Source organism: Lactuca sativa, chromosome 3 (assembly GCF_002870075.4).
Source record: "Lactuca sativa cultivar Salinas chromosome 3, Lsat_Salinas_v11, whole genome shotgun sequence".
Classification (NCBI taxonomy): Eukaryota; Viridiplantae; Streptophyta; class Magnoliopsida; order Asterales; family Asteraceae; genus Lactuca; species Lactuca sativa.
The window spans coordinates 236,983,646-237,010,899 of NC_056625.2; the positions used below are offsets into that span (position 1 = coordinate 236,983,646).

The 27,254-nt window shown below is 34.0% G+C and overlaps 1 protein-coding gene across 1 annotated transcript; it reads right to left on the minus strand.

Annotated features, from left to right (window-relative positions):
* Positions 1–2,785: 2,785 nt before the first annotated feature.
* LOC111902451 (protein FAR1-RELATED SEQUENCE 5-like) lies at positions 2,786–6,570 on the minus strand. The gene is made up of 7 exons (XM_052769925.1): positions 6,511–6,570; positions 6,371–6,424; positions 5,878–5,980; positions 4,649–5,450; positions 4,334–4,536; positions 3,746–4,134; positions 2,786–3,406 (listed from the first exon to the last, which is right to left on the minus strand). The coding sequence occupies exons 1-7, from the start codon at positions 6,568–6,570 to the stop codon at positions 2,786–2,788; spliced, it is 2,232 nt and encodes a 743-aa protein (XP_052625885.1).
* Positions 6,571–27,254: the final 20,684 nt, after the last annotated feature.

The following is a 27,254-nucleotide window of genomic DNA, read 5'->3' on the forward strand; positions in this document are numbered from 1 at the left end:
GCTTAAAACCCTTTTAATTTAGTGTTTACGGCCTAGGCACCTTCCTGGGCCGTAAACTCACATATAAGGTCCCATTCCATGATTTAATCTCGAATTTGAATGCCAAATATGAAATACAAAGAGTTAAGGAAGGTACCTTGAAGATTAGAAGCCTTAAACTTGTGATTTGGACCCTTAAACTTGGATTTAGGAGAGAGAGGTTAGAGAGAGAGTAGAGAAAGGAAGCAAAAGCTTCAAATGGAAGCTTAAATGTGTTTATATAGGTCGAAAAACTTGGACACGGTGGAATTCTACCCGATACTGGCACTAAACGGAGCTTTTGGTTTCAGTAACTCGGCGGGGACGTTTCTAAAATTTTTGGAATAAGCATTTTGGGTTAATTCCGTGAGTTCCTAACAGGTTTAGACATTCATTAGCATCAATTAAACATATAAGCTTAATTAATTTAACCCAAAAACGACATCGGAACGAATTCATATACGGCGAGTTATACAGGTAGAATGGGTTTTCAGCGATGAACAACTTCGGGTTGTTACAATTTTCTAATTCCAAATCCAATCTCTATATCAATTCCTACTGAAGTAGGACCATCAAAGCATGATCTGGATCAACCAAGAGAGAAGAAGCTTGCTGATGCTTTCAAATCACCTTTCAAGTGCAGAATAACAGACACAAAACCCAAACTGACACATCAGGAGAGTATTGTCTGTGAATGGTTGTTCAACTTACAAGGCAATACATTGTAAGTAACTTTATTTTATATACATTCATACATGATTATTATATAGATAATAATCTATGACATTTTCATTATATATTTGTAGAGATGTGGTTGTCCAGACAAAATATGGTCAAATAGCAGAAAGAGCAGTTATGGAAAGTCTATATGCAAACACAGAGATTTTTGGAGAAGTTTTAGACACTTGGTCTGATTTACTTGACCACCAAGAACTGGATAGGGATTTTGGAAATTCACCATATAGACTCTTCTTGAAAGTTGGAGTTTCTGTAAGTTTATGTTCTAACCTTAATTCCTTCCTTATTCATAAATGAATACACTAATATGATGTATTCATTTATGAATATTATATTTTTTTTACAACTTAAATTCACATATGATTATACAAATGTGATGTATTCTTTAACATAATTATATATATATTCAACCGAAATTCACATATGATTATATTGGTTACAGACTGCTTATCTAACTTCAACACTGTCTGATTAAAGAAAGTACGAAAAATTCAAGGAGAACTTTCATGACAGTACCAATGGGTACAAAAAAATCTTGAACATAAAAGATATTGACATGGTATGTTAATTAAAGTTGTTTTTTATGTATATTTTATCAACAAAATACTTACCATTATATACATAAAAACAAGTATTCTTTCTAGTTGTTAGAAGTGCTCACATTTTTGTGATTGTCTTCATCTTAAAGAAACTGTCAATTGAAATTCTAGACAATAGTGCAGTTGAGGGAGATTATGAAGGGAAATACGGAGTAATAATGAAACCTTTGGTATGTACCCAGTTCACAACAACATAAAAGAACCAATTTATTACATATATAACTTTTATTTTATTTAATGATCATAAAAATATGTTTGTGAGATACTTTAAAGAAATAAACCATCCAAGAGCAAATGCAATCTCAAAATAAAGTATCAAACCCCAACGACTTGAAATGTCATGGAGAACAGTTAAAAACAAAGTTGATTGTGGGGTCTTTGCAATGAGACATATGGAGACCTATATGGGACAACTACTCTCAAAGTGGAAACCAGGTCTTCAGAAAGAAAGTGCAGTGCAGCAAACTACTTTAGAGAGGCACAGGCAAAGATATGCACACATAATGCTAACTTCTAAAATTAACATGTTGAAGGCTAAGGTGTTGGATCTTGCTAAAAAATATCAAAAAGTTGAATTCAAAGTGCGTACTGATCATGCATACAAGGCTATGCAAACAATTCAAAAAAGGTTAAAAGAATATTGATGATTGCTTGTGAAGATGAAAGAATGTTGAAGTGTGATGCTATAGAACAATTTGTGTTGAAGATGAATGGATTTGAAGTACATGTAAGATGATTCTGCGAAATAAGTTTTAAATGGTTTGTTAAATGTTGTTGAACATCGTTTTAATATTTTGTGAAATGCTTATGAACAACTTTTATTATCTTGTGTTGAATGATTATGTAATAGAAACAACTTCGCTTATTTCTGTCAGTTTTTTATATTTAAATATTTTCAAAGTTTATTTATGTTTATTCATAAACGAATACAAATATGATATCTTCATTTATGATTAAATTAGGAGTAATATATCAGTATAACAAAGTTCATATATGAGTATAACAAATTTCATATATGAATATAACTGACTTATTAGTAGAAACAAGTTTGCTTATTTATGTCATTTTTTTATATTCAAATATTTTCAAACTTTATTTTGATTTATTCATAAATGAATACGAATATGATATATTCATTTATGAATATGTTCAAAGTAATATGTTAGTATAACAAAGTTCAGATATTAACATAAAAAAGTTCAGATATGAATATTACTTATTTATTAGCATAACAAATTTCATATATTTGTATTCATTTATAAATAATTTACAATATCAATATAACTTATTTTATAGTAATTTAAAAAAACAAATATCAACATATCAATTTACCATATCAATATAAATGTGTATTATTCATACATGAGTATTATTGTTTATTGTTTTTATCTGCATTTATTCATAAATGAATAAAAAAAACAAAAAAATCCCTAACTGTCTTTTGCTGATTTAGCAGCTCCAACTCTTTCTGGACAAGTACGTAAATTGTGTGGAACTCGTTTTCCACATCCTGAACACATTCTATGTTCTTTTTTAGAATTTTCATATGCTACTTCACCTGCACTTGGAATTCTTTTCTTGATTCCAGAACCTTTATTGCTTTGAACTTCAGGAACATGAATATTAATCTCTTCTGGAATAGGAATAGTAACACCCAAAAGCTTGCATACGACTTCACCATCTGTCTTGCTTTTCAATCCAGGAGAAATATAATCACTCTCAAATTCCTTCAACAACATTTGTTGTTTCTCGGCAAACAAAGCCAATCTCTTTTTGTCATCTCTTACAATATCCAAACATGATTCAAAACTATAATATGAATCATTGACTAGCTTTACATTCTCACAATCACCTGAATCGGATTGAACAGAACTAAAATGATAATTTCTTGATATCACATCCTTTCTCCATCTCTTCAAAATGTACCTTTCAGGAATTTCTTTAACACCACATCTCATCATTATTGTAAAAGCATGTCTGCATAAAACACCCATACACTTAAAATGTTCACAACTGCAATTTATTTCTTTCTCTTCAGCTTTTATTTCAACCTGATACAAAAACAAAATTTACACATTTACATTCATATAAGAATACTCATATCAACACTCATATATATTCATATATTCATATAATATTCATATATTCATATATGAATATTGATATTCATATATGAATATTTTCATATTCATATATGAATATTATTACATTTTTCATAAAAAAAACAAGTAAAATTACCTTAAATTCATTTTTAAAATCACTTTTACTGTTGTTGTGCTGCACAATGTAAACTTCCCAACCATCTTCAATACCAACATATGAGTATGTACAAAATAACATGCTTTATATATTTCTTTTTGCACCTCAAAAAATAATGTACTTGTATAAACCTTTGATGCTTGCAGTTCTATTTCTCGAGGTGTTTGCATTTTATATGATGCTTTCTTTGATGCCTTATCAAGCTCTCGTTGAGTACTCCTTTGCTTTTGAATGGCAGTGTCGTAATTCATCATGAAATTCAAAAGTAAGTTCCCACTTTCTGAATATGTATTAAAGAATGAATTCATACTCTTTGACCTCGATGTAGTCTTCATCAAACCACACATTGGAATATCACTAAAATATCCAGGTATCCATGAATCACGTATTGTAAACATGTCTTTAAACCATCTTGTGTCTTCAAGATTGAATTCCTTCATAAGCAAACCCCACTTCACCTCAAAAACATTAGGTTTCATATTAATGTCCCAAACAAGCTTCAAAAACCTTTTTCTAAAGTCTGTGTTTGTAAATAATCATATGATATCTGTATTAAAACAAAAATATTCATAAATGAATAAATAATAATAAGTAAAATAACAATCAATATTCATAAATGAATATACTAATAAGTAATATATTTGAAATATATTAAAATAATACCTTTTTTTTCAACTTTTCCATTATATGCCACATACATAATTGGTGCTTTGAATTACGAAACACATTCTCAACAGCTTGTTTTATTGCATCATCTTGATCAATTAAAACAAGTGTTGGTTCTTTCCCATGAGTTTTAAGAAATGCTTTAAGCAACCAAGAGTAAGACTCAATGCTTTCATTGCTTAGCAACCCAGATCCAACAGTAACCGATTTTTTATGATGGTTAATAGCAGTAAACGGAACAAAAACCATTCGATACCTAACACACAATAAAAATGTTCATTAAAGTCAAATTTTGATGTATTAATAAGTGAATATAAAAATATTCATATATGAATAAGCTATAAACAAAAGTAGATAAAATAACTTACTTGTTTGTTCGGAAAGTCGCATCAAACGAGATAACATCACCAAATTCAGCATAATATGCCTTCTCCATTTCATCAGCCCAAAACATACAGTCCAAAACATCATCTTGACAATTAAACTCAAATGAGTAATTTGGATAGTGAGCTCGACGGTCATTCATTGTATTTACTATCATTTGGGCATTTTTATAACCAATAACCCTGTTGATATCTCTCCTTAAATTTTTATAGTCAACTACTTTGGGCTTTACAAACTCATACCCACCTCTCAGAGTTGCCCTCAACTTATGAGCCATAGTTGGACCTATTTTTGATGTGGAAGCATGCACAATAAACTCTTTTTCTGAGTATGACATTTGTCCCTTTTTTAAATTGCTTCTCTTCTTAAGTGGATGGTTGTGAAGTTCATCAAACTGAAAAACTTTATAATCTGGAGTTCCATACACAGATTCAAATATAATCTTTGCTTCACAACCAATGGCTCTTGAATTTGAATTTCGTTTCCTCCTAACACCACTTGTACCTAATGTGTCACAAGATTTCTTTTTGTGTTTACCAACATGATTACATATAACATGTTTCTTCTTTATAATCTTGTTATCAAACCTTGACTGTGTGCTCAGTCTAACATCATAACCACCAATTTCAGCATACTTAGAATACATTTTGATAGGCAAATTTAATGATTTGAAGATTAAACCCTTAAATGGAATAAATTGAACAGGTACATCTGGCTTATAGACATGTTCTCCAATTATATCATCAAAATATTGTGCATCATGTACTGAACTTGAAGATTCACCACCTAAAATAATAATGCATGAATAAAACAATAATATATATGAATACATAAAACTCATATAAATAAAACAAAAAACATTCATATATGAATACATAAAATTCATGAGGATTCAAAATATATAAAATAAAACATAACTTATTCATATATGAATAAAACGAAAAAAATAATAAAATCGAAATTACAATTAACAGACGTTTATTCATATATGAATAAGACAACAATTTATTCATTTTAACATATTCATATGTAAATAAAACATAACTTATTCATATATGAATAAAACGAAAAAAATAATAAATTCGAAATTACAATTATCACACGTTTATTCATATATGAATAAGACAACAATTTATTCATATTAACATATTCATATGTAAATAAATGATAATCAACAAAATTAAAAACAACAAAATAATTCAATAACTGATACCTTCAAAAAATGAGTTCTCAACATCTTCTTCTTCACTCTCACTCATAGAAGAATACAAATCACCATCAATAACACTAGAATTCGACATAATACACCAAATGATCTATATAAATAAACAAAAACAATCTTAATATCGAATATATCGAATATATCTCACAAAAAAGTCGTAAAGATGAAAACTTGGGTAATTTCGAATATTTCTCACCTCAACGTACAAAATATCTAAAAGAAACTTAAATCATATATGATCATATGATGTAATTAAGCAATCTCTCTCAGTACAGAACGTAAAAACTACAACGATATAACTGATGAAATAAATATCTCAAACTACTTAACAAAAATCCAATGAAATAACTCTAATACATATTCGAAACTTGATAATCTTGATAATGAACTCCGATGAAACAACTCCAAAAGGAATATAATAAGCGTAATTCCAAATAAATTATAAAAAGCAATAATTGCTATCCGATTCAAACGATATACATACCTGATCAAATCGGAAACTGAAAACGAAGTAGAAAACTGAAACACAGATGCGAAACTTCACGATTAATGGAATGAAAACGTATAATTGCTAACAAGTTATACAAATAACTCCGATCTATCTGATTCAAACGATATACATACTTGATCAAATCGGAAGCTGAAAACAAAGTAGAAAAGTGAAACACAGATGCGAAACTTCATGATTAATGGAATGAAAACGTGTAATTGCTAACGAGTTAGATAAAGAAAATAATCTTGATAATGAATTCCTCATATCCGATTCAAACAAGATAAAGATATAATCAAATTGGAAACTGATAACACGAACAGGTAAGTTCTATGTAAAAAAGTTGCTAATTTACAAAGATACCCTTAATGAAAATGGACACGCGTATTTTTTTTTCATTTGAACATGTTAGATAAATGATTGGCTGAGAATGATTCCCCCATTCGCAACCTTTTTTATTTTCTCAATTGAACCTACCTCTCTCTCTCTCTCTCTCTCTATATATATATATATATATATATATATATATATATATATATATATATATATATATATATATATATATATATATATTCAATAGAGAACCATTATTAACAATGAATGAGCGTCGAAACTTAAAGCGATCAACGGACAAGGGAATGGATGTATACCGCTATATTGAACGTACATACACCAAATTATACCATAAAACCCAACTCTTTACCTAAAAAACTAATCTCTTTTTTCGTTTAAATTTTTGTTAAGGCACATTTTATATCGAAAAAAACAAACCGTTGTTCACGATTTTTCATTCTCTTTCCAAAGAGATCCATGTTGATATATACAAAATAAACTTTTTTTTTCGAAAAAAATTCACTTCTTTTTGTTGTTTTTTCAATGTTTAAGTTTATTTTTATCCAAAAAAAAACTAATTTTACCAAATATCTAAATTTTTTGTCATCTATTAATAAACATCATCATCGATTAAAAAAACTCAATGTAACATCCCGATGTTAAGGTACTTCAAATTTCAACCCTTTAATTTTATTATATTGCGTTTTGGTCCCTAAGTCCAAGAAATGTGCATTGGAGCCCTAGTGGTATTTTCGTAATTTTGGTAGGGAGGAGTACACCATGCATACTAGTCTGTACACTGAGCATACTAGGGCATGCCCTAGTACGCTGGGAGTACGCGGGGCATACTTGCTAAATGAGGAAACCCTAATTTTTAGGGTTTGGCTGATATTTTAACATCCTTATGGCCTTATTTCGCTTCACCTTGACAATATGCACCCTCTCTTTCCTAATTATAACCCTAGAACCACCTTGTACAACCATTTCAAGGATTAAAGTGTGTGTTTTTGTGCTTAGAAGAAGAAGCAAGGAACTAAGCTCATATTGGAGGGAAGAAGCATCTTGGATCTGGAAGTTTTGCACCATTCTCTATCATTTCAAGGTATAAAGTTCATACCTTGATGGCTAGTTTGCTAGATCTTGTTTATGGGTGTTTTTGTGTCCCGTTTTGGTCCCAGGAGTCTCATCTTGAGCATGGCATTTTATAGACGTTTTGAGTTGTCCTTTCAGACCCTAGGAGGGGTCCTTAGCCCTAAAAATGAAGTCCCATTAGTTAGAATTGCTCCATGCATCTTTAGTTAAGCTCTTATTAGGCATGTAAAGTAATAAAGTTGGAAGCTTTATGACTCTAGAGTGTGTTTTGGTCATGGATCTAAACTTGGAATGTAATAGCTTTAGCCATTAAGCTCTTAATGAGGTTTTAGACTTTGCGAGGGTACGCCCCGTGTACTCGGACTCTCGTAGTACGCCCCGCGTGTGAGGTCAACCACCCTAATTGTGGTCAACTGCGAGGGTTGTAGTACGCCCAATATAACTCCTAAGTACACCATGCGTACTCGCACTAGGTCAGCTCGGATGGGTTGACTTGGCTGGGTTGACTCGGTTGACTTAATGGGTTTGACTAGTTGACTTTGACCAAGTTTGACCTTGAGGGTAATTTGGAAATTCTAATTGGTTTAGTTATTTGGTTGGACTAAGAGGTAGTAGGAGCTGAGATTCTGATTTAGGACCTTATCAGCTTGTGTTCAGTTTGCGAGGTGAGTTTTCCTCACTGAACTTATGGGTTGAAGGCACCATGGATGACCCATTGGTTTGATAACCTGATATTCGTTGATATGCTGAGTATGTAATAGATATGCATGCTATTTTTGATATGCTAGTCCGATAGATCGTTAGGACTACCTGTGATACTGTCTGTATGATGATCTGTATATGTTAGTATCTGTTATATGTCGACATATTGTGGGGGTTGGTTGAGGTTTTATTGCTCCGTGCGGTATCCAACAAACCCTGGAGCAATCCAGATATGAGCTGAGGGTCAAGTAGGGCATTCCAGACTCATACTGAGGGCTCATGAGCATTCTAGATACTAGCTGAGGGCCAGGTAGGGCATGTCAAACTCGTATTGAGGGCTTGGTAGTGCTCAGTCCGAGGACTGATCTGGTTAGGGAGCAAACAAGACATAAGTTGTGGGACCTGAGGGAAAGTCAGGCTTATGTTGTGGGCTTATGGGTAATCCAGTCTTTTAGCTGTGGACCCAATATATGATGTTATTGTATATGAGTTCTATATTTATGTGTTGGTACTTTAGGGGAATACACTAAGTTTTTGGGCGTACAATTTTGGGTTATGTTTCAGGTACTTCAGATGACCGCGGGAAGTCGAAGGCATGATCGTACACATCCTTGTGGTTTGACTTATGATTTTGGGAAACTCTGATATAGAACATATTTTGAAAACTATATTGTAAACAATTTATGATTTTTGTTTGGTTTTAAAAGTTTCAATTTTTCATAATTTTTAAGGATGCTACAAGTTGGTATCAGAGCCTTGGTTTGAGTGAATTGGAGGAACACTCGTGTGAATCCAGTCTCAAACTAAGGAAAAAGATTTTAAAAATGATTTTCAAAGTGTTTTCAAAATAATCAAGGAGGATGCAATGTGTACGATCAGCCGGAGCCAGTAAGCTTACACTAAATTACCACATTTTTATTTGATTTTGTTATATGTCAGAACAACATTCTAGTGATGGGCTAGGGATCTTTAGGAATTTGCTGTTGGATTTTTATTTTAAAATCCGGTTTCACAATCGGTAAAAATAACAATGGAAGCTTTAAAAATGTTGAATAAAACTAAAACTATTTTACCCACCAAGAATCATTTTCCAAGAGTTAGAAAGATTAAAACAACCATAGAAAGGAAAACATAACAAACTTTAAAGACTTTGATCCTCATAGGAGGTTGGAAGTAGATGAAGTGTGGCATGAAACTCTAAAACAAGAGTTCTCTAAAAGTATCCACCAAGCAATAGTAGAACCATCAAAATATGCTAGTATACACTTGTAATTTGTTGTCCATAAGTATTTGAAATATATTCCAAATATATGTTCAAAGGTGAAGCAACAAAGGGACTTTGTATAGCACCAAAATGCAAGAGAATGGACGAGGAGAAGAAGGGATTATAAATCTCGAAATTGGGCAGCCCTATACAAAGCAAAGGTGCTCTCGATTTTAGGCTCCAAAGAAGAAGAAGAATAAGGCTTGCAAGAACTTTTAATCTAACATTCCACGCCCTCCTTTATATAATGGCCAAAAAGGCAAGAAGAGACCATAAAGCAGAAGCATGAGACATGCTTCTTACAAGCATGGTAGAATTGATTCAACAATTCAAAAGAAGACCATGCTTGGTCTCCTCTCATTTTTCAAAAAAAAAGGCAAGGCACAAAAGAAGACAAAAGTTGTCTCTTGGCTAGTTTATATATATACATATATGTTATCTTTATAAAAATTCAATCATTTTTATAAAGAATTCCCACCATATACAATTATATAACTAGTCATATATAAATATCGTATTTTATATAAAACTACCTTTTATATAAATTGAACTAGTTTATTAAGATATATAAATATAGCTTATAAATAATAATCCTTTATGAGATATATTTCATAAGTCATTATTTCTCCAATAAATATTATTTCCATAAATAATAAATTCCTAATTAGTAAAAATATTATTTCCATGAAATAATAATTTTCCAATTAAATACAAGTGTTGATATATTTATTAATAATCAAATTATACTAATAAATAACCAATTGATGGTAACATGCTATATGGTGTGACCGTATAGAATCATATAATTTTTAACTATATCATTCTATAATGACTCTTGGGCATACTAGATCTTTCAATCTCCCACTTGCACAAGACTCATCATAGATTGATATAGACAATGGTGAATGTCTAGCAACATTTCACTACTCCAAATAACAAATGACGAAGAATGCCATTCGTCAACATCCAATTCCCAAAAGCTCCAAGCTTCAATTGATGTATTAAGGTAAGTTTATCAATTATCCCTTTGTTACAGACGTCCTGTTGAACATGATTCTTGGACAAGTATTTTGTAGTCACGATCTAACTTTTAATTGGTGATCAAAATATACACAATAATCATTATAAAATAAATAAATTGTGGCTATAAGTATGATAAGATTACTATTATTGAAAATAAGATTGATACAACTACAAAATTCGCTACCGTATGGTAACGGTTTTACATGGAATATAGTCCCTAAAATTAATCGTCACCATAACTTAGATTTTTTTTTAATTTTTTCTTTTTATTTTTTTCCCTCTCAAATTTGGTGTATATGTGGTAGGTATTTCCCAACAAATATGCAGGGGTGTGGAGTTGATATAGCATATGATATGACTAACAAAATGATACGAATGGTGCAACCTACACTACAAAAAATGTCAATTAGTGACCAAAACGAAATGGTCACTAACTATAAAATGAGTCGTTACTAAATGATTTAGTGACCAAAATTCCGGTCGTCACTTTTCGTCACTATAGGTCCATCACATAAACTGATTTAGTGACTAAATATAAATATGGTCACTAAACAGTGACTAAAATATACTCGTCACTATATCTATGACGACCCACTTCGTCACTAATCAAAGAAAGTCGTCACTATTTTATCGACTTAGTGACCAATAAAAGTAGTCACTGTTTTATCGGATTAGTTTTATCCGATTATTGACCATAGAAAGTGGTAACTGGTTTCTCTAATTAGTGACTATAACATGTCGTCATTGATTTATCCGATTAGACAAAAAAATGGGTCAACAATTAAGAAATTCTTGAAATATTAAATATCACTTTGAATATGCAATATAAGAGTATCCAATTAGACAAAAGAAAAAAAAACAATGTCATAAATTTTTACAATACAACAATAATAATTGATATGTGCATATTTAGTGTGTATTTAGTATAGTTTTTTATTCATATATTAGCTAAATTATCGCATATTATGGACAAAAGGTACTTAAAAGTGTTAAATTATGTTTTTCAGTCCAAAGATGAAGCTCGGAAGCAAAAGGAAGCGGGAGAAACAGTTAGAAGATTGAGAGTGGAATGAAGAAGGAAAAACACTAAAAAAAGCTTCTACTCGTCGAGTCAGATAGCTACTCGACGAGTCCGGTCGAGGAATCAGAAGGATAATGACTCGGGATCCCAGATAGTTATCGCAATACTGGGAATGTGAGAGGGACTCAACGAGTCACCACTTGACTCGACGAGTCGGACCGCTTATTTAAAGATAATTCCACAGATCGAGAAGAAAGAGTTCTGGGAAGTTTCAGAAGTGCGTAGCTGTGAATAAGAAGCCAGAAGAACCCTAGAAGTCGACCAAGGAAGCTAGAATCCAATTTCGGGAGTAATTAAGGCATAATTCCATCATTCTACTTATTTCTTTTGTTTTGCCAACATGATTAAACAACTTGAACTTATTTGTTTGCTGTTATTTACCTTAGTTATGAACTAAATTCTTTAAACTTCTATTTGGGGATACGAAATTGGTAGTATGGTTTGATTCTTGGTAGGATTAATTCTATGTTGGTTAATTTAGTTATTTTAGCTTGCTAAAGAACCTTGTGTGTGAATGATAATTGATTTTCTGTTAATAGGGAGATAATTAATTAGCATGAACATCTATTAGTTATCAATCTCATATGCTTAGTGAACACTTTTTGTCATATGTCTAGTGTAGTGAACATGAAACTAGGATTAATAAGAAAATCAAGTAAATTTATGTGCAAGCTTGTGAGATGACCATTAAACAAGAAGTTAATTAAAAGAGAAATTAATTAGCTATTGCAAGTCTAATTTAACCCGAATATTATATCTAGTAAATTTAATTGAAATAGACAACTGGCCATTGTTTAAATTGATTTATTTGCTAAGGATTAATGAAGTGAATACGGAACTAATCAATTGAATCGGTAACTAGCAAAAGAATTAATCCATTGCACTTTTACCTTGAAATCAACCATAGGATCAATTAAGTTGAACTAAATAGAAGTACTTCTCCGTTATTGAATCTAGTCAAAGCCTTTATTTTCTAGCTTAAATTAGTAATAATTAGTAAGTTTCTAGTCTTGTAAAACTAGAGAACAACCCCTGCTTTTTAATTAACTTAGATTAAATTAGTTTTTAGTTTAATTTGCCGTTCCCTGTGTTCGATACCCTGCTTATTTAGCTATACCACAATTGATAGGTTCACTGCCTTTTGTGTGTTATTTGATAATTAAAAGTAGGTTTAAAACTAGTGGGTTTTACACACATCAATAATCAAATAAATCTTCACATTTGATAATATGAAAATTAAATTTCATATTTACAAAAGAAAATCCATACATTTTATCCAATATTTCCAAAAACAAACATATAAAGATCAATGTGAATTAAAAATAAATTCAATTGATCAATGTAATTGAGATAAACGTGAAAGCTCACTCATCCTAAATTTCATTTTCTTATTTTGCTCCCCTTGATATTTGATTTGCTCATCTTGAAATTGTAGTTGCCCTTCTTTAATTACACGAGTTTCCTCCTCTAAGGCATTTGAGTTTTCCTTTTCCAATTCACCCATTTGTAACTTTTATGTGCCTAAACTTATTTTGTCGAAACATAACGCCTTTCATATATCCCGATATACGATCTAGTTTTTTCATACAAATTTCAGTCGGCGAACAAGAAGAAGAAGCTTCCTCATTTAGCAATTCATTGTGCATAACAAAACAATTTATATTAAAAGTAAAACAGAAATTATTCATAAGTATGTCAAAATATTAAAAATACCCAAATATCTCCGGCCTTCTCATTGATCATTTGATTTTTCTTTTTCGAAAAATATCCAATCTTGTTACGTTCAATCAATGATACTTCTTCTCCTTCTTTCTTTTTCTATTTTCAAAAGATTTATGTTTTAAAGAAGTTGTTTACCATGTGAAAAATCCTTGCAATTGAAACTGTGCCAACCGTAGGTGGAACGTAATTAAATGATTTGTTCTTCTTGTTTCTAATGCTAACTTTCTGTAACCATTAAAAGTGAAAAGGATTATATCATGCAAAACGTAAAGACACATGGAGATTTTTGTAATTATGCAAAGTAAAAACACATGGACTGTAACATCCTGGCTCCCAAATATGAAATTTTAAGGATTTTTGTACATCACATAAGACCTACTCGACAAATTGGAAGCCCCAAATCATCGTGTAGAAACTAATAAGGCCGCGTGGATTATGGAACCTACTCGACGAGTTGGAGGATCACAACTCGACGAGTTGAGATTGTGCATGAAAACCCTAATTTTTAGGGTTTGCACCATATTTAAAGGACCTTAAGTCCCCTCACCGGCCTCCCTTACCACCTTATTGTCCAGAGAGAAACCCTAGCTGTGCTTTATTACTTTCTTGAGTGTATGTGAGCCTTAAAGAGTAAATCTTGTGTTCTATTGGAGGAAACTAGAAGCTTGAAGAGGTTGGATTGCATAGAAGGCCTTAGATCCGGGAGATTCACTGTTTTTGCAACCATTTGGAGGTAAAAAGTCAGCATCTTGATCACTCCTTTGTTAGATCTCTCCATTAGAGAGTTTATGGTCATTTAGAGCTTATTTTTGGTCTTGAGCATGCTTTGAAGCTAGGACTTCAGATATGAGCATCTTAAGGCCTCCTTGGACTTAAAGTTGCCAACTTTATTAAGTCTTGGCCCTCCTTTATGCTCTAAAACCCATAATAAGCTTCATATGAGTATTTTAATCCCTTTGATGCCTTGCATGCATGTAATGTTAGAAACTTTAGGTGGTATCTAAGTCCTAAGGGGCTAGATCTGTAGTTTGGGGCCGAGGTTTCGATTGGAAAGGGCTGACTACGTTAAGACAGGAAAACTTGACGAGTTGCTTAGCCAACTCGACGAGTTAGATAGGGTTTCCCGCTTTCTGGATACTGAGTGAACTCAGCGAGTTGATGAGATAACTCGACGAGTTTGTTGAGTTTTCCTAGTTTTCTGAACACTAAAGAACTCGACGAGTTGCTCTGGTAACTCGGAGATTTGTATCGAGATTTTTACGATCTTCTGAGATATTTAAGGAACCCGACGAGTCAGTAGATGCACTCGACGAGTTGGGTCAACATGGACTGTTGACCTTGACTGTTGAATTTGAATTTGACCATGATTGACCAAGTTAGACTTCTGATGGTATTTTGGTAATTTGGGATTTCAATTGAATTAGTCATATGGTGGTAATAGGCAATTGAGTTTGAGCTGTAAGTTGGGATTCGATTTTATCGGTTCAGCACTACTTGTGAGGTGAATTTTCCTCATTGTACTAACAGGGTCGAAGGCACCAATGCCGGCCCTTTTTGGATTGTTATCCAGGTTATCACATAATGATATGCTTAGTGATATGTTAGATCTATATACTGGTATATATGATGGTGCTATGCGTAGTGATCTATAGATCTGTATCCTGGTATATAGGAGGATGCTATGATTAGTGATATGTTAGATCTGTGTGACTGTCTGTACGTGCTAGCTAGCGTTTGATGTGTATGTATTGATTGTGTATTGCGGGTAAGTTGAGGCGGTCCTGCTTTGTGCTCTAGGCTAACAGACCCAGGGCAGCCTGGATAAACTGAAGGCCCAGTGGGGCGTACCAGTCAGGTCGAAGGCCCGAAGAATGGTCCAGAAAGGCCGAAGGCCCGGTTGGGCGGACTAGAAATGTTAAAGGTTCTGAGAGTGGGCCAAACAGACTGAAGGCCCGGTGAGGGCGGTCCAGTCATACTGAAGACTCTATATGCATGCTGTTTGTTATGATATTGTTCTAGTTGGTATGGCGTTGGTATTTTGGAGGAACTCACTAAACTTCGAGTTACAGTTTTGGTTTTTATTTCAGGTACTTCGGATGATTGCGGGAAGGTGAAGGCTTGATCGTGCACCTCCTCACATGTTATGATTTGATTTCTTGGATTCTCTTATATCAAACTATATTGAAAACATTTTGTAATAACTAATGGCTTTTGGAGGTTTGAAAAAGTTTTAAATGTTTATGAATTTTATGGACGTTACAAGTTGATATCAAAGCCTTGGTTTGAGTAAATTGGAGGAAGACTCGTGTCAATCCAGTCTCAAACTAAGGAAAAGATTTTGAAATGATTTTCAAATGGTTTTCAAAATACTAAAGGAGGATGCGAAGTGTACGATCAATCGGAGCCAATAAGTGGACCCCAAAATACCATACTGCTATTTGATATTGTGATACGTTAGAACAGCATGCTAGTGATAGACTAGGGATCTTCAGGAATGTCATGATAGAATTGTCTAATTATATGACGTTTGATAGCCTAGGGTTTTTCCTTATATGAAATTGACATCATTATTGTAGTTGCTTAGTGTATGCATCACGGTTGTATATAACTAAGATCTTATAGCCTAAGAGTGTTTGGTTTGTCTTATTTCTTGTTCTTGTTTAACGAAGGGCTTAGGGTAGGATCGGATATTCGAATGTCGATACGGTCTACTGTTATGTATGGCTAGCATACACGAGTGTTACAGGGTTGGTGGAAGTTTCATGGACGAGTTGTGCAAGGTTACTAGGCCAGTTGTGAGATATTTAGGTGCTATTTGTTTTTTGGAAAAAACCTCTTCAGACCTCTTATTACTGTGTGGGGGCAGCACACGCGCAACACTTTTCATCTCGCAGTTGTTTGTTTGTCAGAAGTCTTCAGATTAAAAAACCTTTGTGTGTGTTCTTCTTGGCGCAACACTTGTTTTGCCTCTTGCTACCTCTTCCAACCTCTTTTTTTCTTGCTAAAATATTGATTATATATTGCTAAAATCTTACACTACTAGAAAAACAACCTTTTACGATGCGCAGACAATGACACGCAGCGATTTACGATACGAAAAAGCGTGCGCCCTAAAAATAATGTCATCTCTTCTAAAATTTGAAGGATAGAGGACACGCACTTGTGCGTGCCCTGAAATTAGTGTCAGAAAAGAAAAAATACAAACACGGAGGGCGCTTATCTTAAATGCCCGTCTTCTTCGAATGTCGCTTTATATATATTTTTTTTTGCTTAAACACGCATTTTTAAAGGGGGAAAACAAAATTGTCTGAAATTCTAAAATTTTGAAGAACCCTGCTTCTACCCTCTCTCCTCAGTATCTACCTTCATTCACTCATTTCTTCTCTCTGTAAACCCTAAACCATCACCACCGCTACCGCCATTGAACCTTAAAAACTCAATCCAAACTTCATGCTTCTGTGATTCTCTCTTCTTCGGCTCTCTAATCTCTGATTTTATTCTGAAAACATCTATCGACCTCCGATTAGAAACCCAAAAAATTAGAAAACTCCACATTTCCGAGCATGTTGGCGCCCGTGCTTTAGTCTACCTGGTCATTGTTGTTCTTATTCCCTTCTTTTGTTGTTTGTCTGATTCCATCTCGATATGAATTTTCTAACCGTTGTTCTGGATGGCTTTTGTTATGTTATCGAGTTGCCAATTTCCATTAGCTGGTAATTTCCACAAGCAGAACAAGGGACAATAGCGAAAAGAGGCGAAGTCAAAAAATCAATATCGCCTATGATTCAATGCTCTCGATGTTTGGTGATTTTGCTGCAAATGGGAGTGTGGCTACCGAGGTTAGGTCATCAATGGAGGGATCAGGATTGGGATCGCCTAGTCATGGATATGAAGTGGGGCATATGGGACCCATGGAGCTCCCTTCTGTTGGAATAGTGTCTAAGGCTACAACTATATTAGGCAAGTATTTGACCCGGTTGAGCTTGGTCCTTTTGGGTTGCCTTCACCATAGCAACTTGACAGGATGATTTATTATGAGAGAAGGAATATTATTAATATATCATAAGAATAATATAAGGAAGAATAATAATATTATTTGATTAATATAAGTCATAAATTAATTAGGAATTAATTTGGTGACTTAAAGAGATTAATTAAATAAAGGGGTATAAACTGTCAATTGTTTGATAGTTGCACTTTGGGCTATATATCCTTTATGGATAAGGGGTGGACGATTTCTAGGGCTAAGGATAGCCATAAAATCGTCCAAGGCTTATCATGGAAAGGATTTGGATTGCTTAGGGCTTAAGTTATCCAATTAGGGTTTAAGGGTGAAACCCTAGGAGCCTTACAAGTATAAATAGACCTCTAGGGCTAAGGGAATTCGTGACTTATGCCTTGAGCAGAAACCCTGGCCGATTTGATTCCCTCTCCTCTCTCCTAAATCATCTTCTTGCTAGTTGGTGTTTGTAAGCCATTAGAAGAGTGACAATTGTGACTCTAAAGCCTCAAGGACAAGAAGATCAAGCAAGTGATTCAAGGTAAACTTCTAATCTCTGATTTCATATTGTTGTTATTGTATATTAGTCATTAGAAGTCTTGGATTCAATGTATGAACAATTAGAGAAACCTAGATCCAAGCATTAGGGTTGCATGTGCACATAGGAATGTTCATATGGCTAAAACCCATCAGTGGTATCAAAGCCTAGATTGGTTTCTATTGAATTCATACTTTGATTGCTTGTTTGTTGCTGAAAAAATTGTTTTTTTGTCCTCTGGCTAATGAACTCGGCGAGTCCCATGGTGGTACTCGGCGCGTAGGCTCAACTCGGCGAGTTGATCTGGGTACTCGGAGAGTTCGAGCGTCAGAAAAAGGAACTTCGGGATTTCTTGCTGTTTATCTTTGAGATACTTGCCTTAATCATATTAGATCAATATAAATCCGATTTTATGATATATATGAGTATATTCTTGACCTAATTGAAGATATTTATCAATTAATAAAATATTTGTTTCCTTGTGTGATAATTGATTAATTATTTTATTAAATTGGTAAATTGTTTTGCAAGAAATCATTAAATAAATCAAATATGGATAGTTATGGAATTAATTGTTAATTAAGATTATTTGTTATTTGATCTTGTATGTTTTTAAAAGTTTAAAACTTGCCCTCAAGTTTTGAAATTTATGTTTTGTGATTAAAAGTTTTATTTAGACAATTTAAATTTCAAACCCTAGAATTTTACAAGTTTAAAATCCAACCCTATACTAATATAATATTACAAGATTAATATATATATATATATATATATATATATATATATATATATATATATATATATATATATATATATATATATAATTAAAATGCTAGTCTTACTGTTAGTAGGCCTCATTCATGAAGTCGGTCTATAAGGTGGGTATAAGGTTGCTACCTATAAAATGGCGCTTAATGGGTGTACACTCACACCCATTGCTTGCTTGATCGGTGGAGGGTCATTAGCCGAACGGGTAGGATAGGGCAACGTCATCTCTTCATTAAAAGTATAATATGAAATACAAAGTAACTACATGTTTTTCAAAAATTTCCCAATCTTAGTTACTTTAGGAAAAGTGAATTGATGAAATCCCATGAAATTACACTTTGCACCCTTGCTAAGAAGTTAGTGGAGCGTGTGTGGTTTACCGGCACTCTAATTGGTTCTAAGAAAAGGTGGCAAAGGGTGATTCATTGTTTATCATAGTTCGATGGAGCGTGTGTGCTTTACCAACACATCGAATAGGTGATCGTTACAATGAAGGCACCATGTAAATTTGCATGGTAATTCACACCCACTTTGTGATCCTCGGTATCCCAGTCACAAACGAGAGGGGCATATCGAGATTTAAACATGCCATTGAAAAGTTTTCAATGAATCTCATCCAAACCTAGGAATTCTCAATACATTTAGAACTTAAAGTTATGTCTTGTGGTGGAGAATTAGTGAATCGTCATTCACTTACCTACAAATTGTTTGCATGTTAGATTACGGCATCCCTTTTCTAATATGTAAATATTGTTGTTGGATCCTAGCCCTAATTTTTCTTATTGGGTGATAATTAGGGATTCATATTCTAATCTATCTTTGTCCTTTCTATTTGTAGATGTCGAACGCAAACAACGCTGCTGCTAGCTTATTCACATTGATGAGCCTTTGTCAAAAGGTTACTTTCGATGGGACAAATTTTAGCGAATGGATAAGATACATTCGCACAATTGCTCGCTATGAGGACAAAGAGTATGTCCTAGATGAGAAGCTCGAGAAAATCAACCCAGAAATCGCTACTCCGGCTGAAATGACCACTTTTGAAACTCACGAGCGTGATGCAACGAAGGTACATTGCATCATGATAGCCACCATGAATGCCGAATTCCAAAAGTCCTATGAGGACATGTATCCATATGAAATACACCAAGACTTGTTGGAGAGATACCACCTGAACACGAGGCAAGAGCGTTATGAGATTTTCACTAACATGATTTCCGCTAAAATGGGTCATGGAGAATATCTTACCGTGCACCTGCAAAAGATACAAAGGTATGTCGATCGTTTTCACAAGTTGAATGTTGACTTTGGGGAAGACTTGGCGATCGACATGGTGCTTCACTCTTTGCCTCCGAGTTACAATCAATTTAGGATGACCTACCACATGAACAAGGAAGAGGTCACCCTAAGCAAGCTCCAAGGTCTCCTTAGGGTTGCTGAAAGCAACCTAAAGGACAAGTCTGTTGCACCCACTCCCAATCCACCCGCTGCTCCTGTTTTGGCCATTGGGCAAGGAAGAGGCAAGAAGAGGAAGGCTCTGTCTAAGAGCCACCGCAAGGGAAAGTCCTGAGATGGTTCCTCTTCTAGTGGGACCAAAGTTGATCCTGCTAAGCCCTGTCCTAACCCTAAGGGAGGCAGAGTGCCATCATTGCCATAAAATAGGGCATTGGAAGAGGAGCTGCCCAGACTAACTGCAAGCCATAAGGAAAGGAAAGATCAAGCCATCTTTCGCAGGTATTTATACAATTAGATCTAACGATTCATCTCATGCTATTTCTTGGGTCCTTGATACCGGTTGTGGTTACCATATTTGTTCTGAATTGTAGGGACTAAGAAGAAATAGGGATGTGGAGCATGGAAGAATAAATCTAATCATGGGGAACAGAAGATCGTCGCCTGTGACCAAGATTGGAGTGTATTCTCTAGTGCTTAGGAATGGTTTATCTTTAGATTTGAACAATTGTTGCTATTCACCAGAAATGGCTAGAAACATCATTTCATTTCATGGTTTGTTTAGACAAGGTTTTAGATTTTCTTTTAATAATGAGAATGGTTCTATTCTTGCTTAACTAAATGGTGTCTTATATTTTGAATCTATACCATGTAATGGAATTTATGAAACTGTTATGATTGTAGATAACTTAGGAAATGACGTTTTATGCATGGATTCTTCCAATGGTGTGGATATAGCATCCTTGTGGCATTGTCGTCTTGGACATGTCAACAAGAAACGCATAGCCCAACTCCAAAAGGATGGAGTGTTGGAGTCATTCGACCTTAGGGAAGATGACACATGCGAGTCTTGTTTACTTGGAAAGATGACTAAGTACATGTGAAAGGGGTGAGGGTCTATTGGACCTAATACATACCGATGTATGTGGACCGTTTAGATCAACCACGAAGGATGGAAACCGCTTCTATGTGACTTTTACCGATGACTATAGTAGATATGGATATATTTACTTAATCAAGCAAAAGTCAAAAACTTTTGAAAAGTTCAAAGAGTTCAAAAATGAAGTGGAGAATCAATTGGGCAGGAAAATCAAGATGCTTCGATCCGATCGAGGACGAGAGTACCTAAGTCTTGAATTCCACGATTATCTCAAGGAGTGTGGAATAGTTTCACAATTGACGCCACCTAGGACACCGCAGTTGAATGGTGTGGCAGAAAGGCGTAATCGAACCTTGTTAGACATGGTTCGCTCTATGATGAGTCGTGCTTCACTACCTTTCTCTTTTTGGGGGTATGCCTTAGAGACTGCCTCCCATATCCTTAACCGAGTCCCTACTAAGAAGGTTGCCAAAACACCTCACGAGATGTGGACAGGGAAAGCTCCCTCGTTGGCACATATCAAGGTTTGGGGTTGTGAGGCTTTCGTAAGACGAGATACTCACGACAAGCTTGAACTTCGTAGTGAGCGATGTATTTTCATCGGCTACCCACAGAAATCCTTTGGATATCTCTTCTATAAACCGAAGGACAATGTTGTCTTCGTTACGAGGAGAGGAGTTTTCCAAGAGCGAGAACTCATAAGCCAAGGAGACAGTGGGAGGCAAATCGAGCTTGAAGAGATTCAAGAATCGATAGATGAAGGAACCTCTACCGCTGGCACTCAACCCGAGGAGGAAGCTCCGGTTTAACCAATTGACGAATCATTACTTCGGGATTTCTTGCTGTTTATCTTTGAGATACTTGCCTTAATCATATTAGATCAATATAAATCCGATTTTATGATATATATGAGTATATTCTTGACCTAATTGAAGATATTTATCAATTAATAAAATATTTGTTTCCTTGTGTGATAATTGATTAATTATTTTATTAAATTGGTAAATTGTTTTGCAAGAAATCATTAAATAAATCAAATATGGATAATTATGGAATTAATTGTTAATTAAGATTATTTGTTATTTGATCTTGTATGTTTTTAAAAGTTTAAAACTTGCCCTCAAGTTTTGAAATTTATGTTTTGTGATTAAAAGTTTAATTTAGACAATTTAAATTTCAAACCCTAGAATTTTACAAGTTTAAAATCCAACCCTATACTAATATAATATTACAAGATTAATATATATATATATATATATATATATATATATATATATATATATATATATATATATATATATATATATAATTAAAATGCTAGTCTTACTGTTAGTAGGCCTCATTCATGAAGCCGGTCTATAAGGTGGGTATAAGGTTGCTACCTATAAAATGGCGCTTAATGGGTGTACACTCACACCCACTGCTTGCTTGATCGGTGGAGGGTCATTAGCCGAACGGGTAGGATAGGGCAACGTCATCTCTTCATTAAAAGTATAATATGAAATACAAAGTAACTACATGTTTTTCAAAAATTTCCCAATCTTAGTTACTTTAGGAAAAGTGAATTGATGAAATCCCATGAAATTACACTTTGCACCCTTGCTAAGAAGTTAGTGGAGTGTGTGTGGTCTACCGGCACTCTAATTGGTTCTAAGAAAAGGTGGCAAAGGGTAATTCATTATTTATCATAGTTCGATGGAGCGTGTGTGCTTTACCAACACATCGAATAGGTGATCGTTACAATGAAGGCACCATGTAAATTTGCATGGTAATTCACACCCACTTTGTGAACCCTGGCAAAGCCCATTGGATTGTAGTCAAGAATATCCTTAAGTACCTTCAGAGGACGAAGGAATGGTTCTTAGTCCTCGGAGGGAGTGATGACTTGAATGTGCGAGGGTATAGTGACGCCAGCTTTCAGACTGACAGGGACAACTACCGTTCGCAGTCGGGTTGGGTCTTTACCCTGAATGGAGGAGCAGTAACTTGGAAAAGTTCCAAGCAAGAAACCATAGCTGATTCAATGTGCGAATCAGAGTACATTGTAGCGAGCGAAGCGTCAAAGGAGGCAATATGGTTAAAGAACCTCATCGGTGATCTTGGAGTTGTACCCGCCATAAAGGAGCCCATGGAGATTTTCTGTGATAATGAAGGAGTGGTTGCCTTGACCAAGGAACCGAGGGATCATGGTAGATCTAGACATATCGACAGAAAATATCACTTTATTAGACATCATGTAGAAGAAGGACAACTCGTAGTGAAGAGGATATCATCAGAAGATAACCCAACAGATCCGCTTACGAAGGGACTGAGTAGGGTTAAGCATTTGCAGCATGCTAGGAGTATTGGGCTGAAGGATGATATTAGTATAGATTAGATAATAGTAGAAACATGTAATACATAAATGTAATTAACATTTGATGATTAAATAAAAGAGTATTATTTATGAGTAATGTTACTGTCTTATGTTAATTGTTTAACTATTGTTTCATTTTGCATGTTTTGACTTCCAGAATAATTGAGTTTATTAAGAATAATCGAATTGTTCAAATTGTCCACAATCGTTCATATGTTGGAAGTAGATATGAATGAAGATTGTCATGAATTGGTGTGTAGATTGTGTAAATGGTATTAGACATAGCAAAAGTTTACTCCAACGTTCATGAGTGCTTATGAACTAGTTTTGTGCATTGGAACAAACCCGCGCTTGCTGGAATCACCTTATGGAATGTGATAAAAGGGGTGATCGCAAGACGATAATATCATATAGTCTTAAATACAAGATATATGGTTTGTTATTTATTGATTGGTTGTACATTGATAATGCGAAACCGCATCAGTAACTTGATGTTATAAAACACATTGTTGTGTATGGCTGATTAATGAATAAGTAAATGCATATAAGTCAAAGTTTATCTGTTACTTTTATCCCAAGAGGGTAAAAGCGATATCTCGGCCGCTCGATGATTTGATTTGACTTATGTGTCGGGCCCAGTCAGAACTGAATTGATGTGTTCGATTAAGTTCTTTGTCAAATGAATCGGAGATCGAGAAACCAAATGCTAGACAAATTGTTCCATAGAATTGTCAGCATGATATCTAAACAGAGGACTGTACGATCCCTTATCTAAAGGACAAGATTGATTAGATCAGAGTTTGACAACGTCTTTGAGAGCTACGATTGCTAATCGGAATAAACTTGTATATATAGTTACTAGACTTATCCAAGTGGGAGACTGTTGGAATAGTGTCTAAGGCTACAACTATATTAGGCAAGTATTTGACCCGATTGAGCATGGTCCTTTTGGGTTGCCTTCACCATAGCAGCTTGACAGGATGATTTATTATGAGAGAAGGAATATAATTAATATATTATAAGAATAATATAAGGAATAATAATATTATTATTTGATTAATATAAGTCATAAATTAATTAGAAATTAATTTGTTGACTTAAAGAGATTAATTAAATAAAGGGGTATAAACTGTCAATTGTTTGATAGTTGCACTTTGGGCTATATATCCTTTATGGATAAGGGGTGGACGATTTCTAGGGCTAAGGATAGCCATAAAATCGTCCAAGGCTTATCATGGAAAGGATTTGGATTGCTTAGGGCTTAAGTTATCCAATTATGGTTTAAGGGTGAAACCCTAGGAGCCTTACAAGTATAAATAGAACTCTAGGGCTAGGGGAATTCGTGACTTATGCTTTGAGTAGAAACCCTGGCCGATTTGATTCCCTCTCCTCTCTCCTAAATCATCTTCTTTCTAGTTGGTGTTTGTAAGCCATTAGAGGAGTGACAATTGTGACTCTAAAGCCTCAAGGACAAGAAGATCAAGCAAGTGATTCAAGGTAAACTTCTAATCTCTGATTTCATATTGTTGTTATTGTATATTAGTCATTAGAAGTCTTGGATTCAATGTATGATCAATTAGAGAAACCTAGATCCAAGCATTAGGGTTGCATGTGCACATAGGAATGTTCATATGGCTAAAACCCATCACCTTCTCAATCTGCTTAAGTAATCAAAAGTTCCAACTACAAACTACGAGTTTGGTGCAAGCTTCATAGATCAAAAGGTAGGTTATTTATGAGTTATGACCCTATGTCATCGAGGATCTTAGTTTTCTTATTATAATGTTGATCTATTAGATGTGCATGTAGACAAGAGCACATTCAATCGTTTTGATGAATTCAATCTGAAATACAATCCGTGTGGTCAGAGTAGGCTTCGGGAGATTTTCTTGAAACAGGACAATCTAATTCAGGGTAAGCTTCACATATTAATGGGGTCTAAACTCTAAAGAACTTAAAAAATAAAACTCATGATTACTACTTTTTCAGGTCGTTTCCTTGCTGAGGTAACAAGCGAAGTGTTTGCAGATCTTGAAGCAAGTAAATATCAAGTGAGTTTTGAAAGCCATGTTATATATATATATATATATATATATATATATATATATATATATATATATATATATATATATATAGATATATAGATATATACATTCCTTTATCTGTTTTGATTCATGTAGAAGCAATATTACTACATCTGCAAGGATTTAAAGTAACAAATAAAGATACATATTTCACGCTTGGTCTTGTTGTTCTTGTTCTCATTCTTTCTCAAACGAGAATTAAGGAAGAAACCGTCTTCTTGATTTTGTGACAAGCACCATAATCTTTAATGAACTTTCTTTTCATGACAAAATTCACTGACACCCTTGGTCTACTGCATGCTATCTAATTATGCACATCACTCTATATAGTAATACCTCTTATAACGGAATTCTAAAAAAATCATCAGTTGATATAAACTTTTGTTTTACGACTTTCCTCTGAAGTCTATCTTTTCTACAATCTATCCTGAAATATTAACTTCGGTTGTGGATGGGTCTGACCCTTTTCGAACTGGTCTTTTATTTGAATGATATGTATCAAATTTGCTTTTCAAATCCACAGGTGATGGCTTTGCTTGAAGATCATCCATGGAAACTGCCTTGAGCGTGCGATGAATAGCTATGTTTCTAAATACAGGTAAGAAAGATGAATACCTTCTAAGTACTAGAAATCATAGTTTTTTTTCTTATGTAATCAAGAGAGGAAGAGAAAAGATATGATATTTTCTTTAGAGTAATATGGGAGATTTAAGATTGATAGTTAAATTCCTCCTGGTGAGCTTAGATATAAGCCTATGATTTATAGAGTAAAACACAAAGGGACCCACATGTCCTTGAAGTTATAGATTTATCCCAATCATAAACCATTTAACCAGATTAAGGCTGTTAGAAAAGAAGAATCTGATCATTAGGATGACTAATTGACTATACGACCCCTGATCGAGAAGCCAAGCATCTTTTTCATTCTTCACTAATTTTGTCTACCGATTTAAAGAAAAAACCATTATCATGGACTCCAATCATGATTATATGTTTATGTGGGCGAAAACATGCAAATAAAATTAACCTATAGGATAATAGTATGGAAGGTATTTTGGTAAATCATTATTCCTGAGTTAGTAAGAAAAGAGGGTTGAGCAGCCTTGAGTGAGAATTAAGTTAGAAAATATATAATTCAAACAAAAAAACCAAGCATTCACTTTATTGCCCCTTTGAAAATCTCACTTTGGAATTCCAAGCTCTGTTCCCCATACAAGAAAAGAACAGTCTAGTTTTTAGTGCCATATGTGCTCTTTTACACTTTTCTATATTCTCTATTTTGGCCATCTGTTTCTAGTTACCCATGATGAAGATGATGATGCATGTGTTCAGATATGATAATAAGATAGCCACCATTCATCTAGCTTCCATCGATTTTCATGCATTGTTTTCCTTACATCAATGCCATTCCTATATGTTTTTTAAAATCCTTCAATCATACATGTTCACCCCATGAATTTTTAATCATACATGTTCAATCCTTGATGTTTCAATCGTACATGTTTTCCCGTTATGGTTCGCTTTCGGTACGGTTCATACAATTTTATATGGAAGAAAGCAAAATGTGTGGGACAATTTGCCAA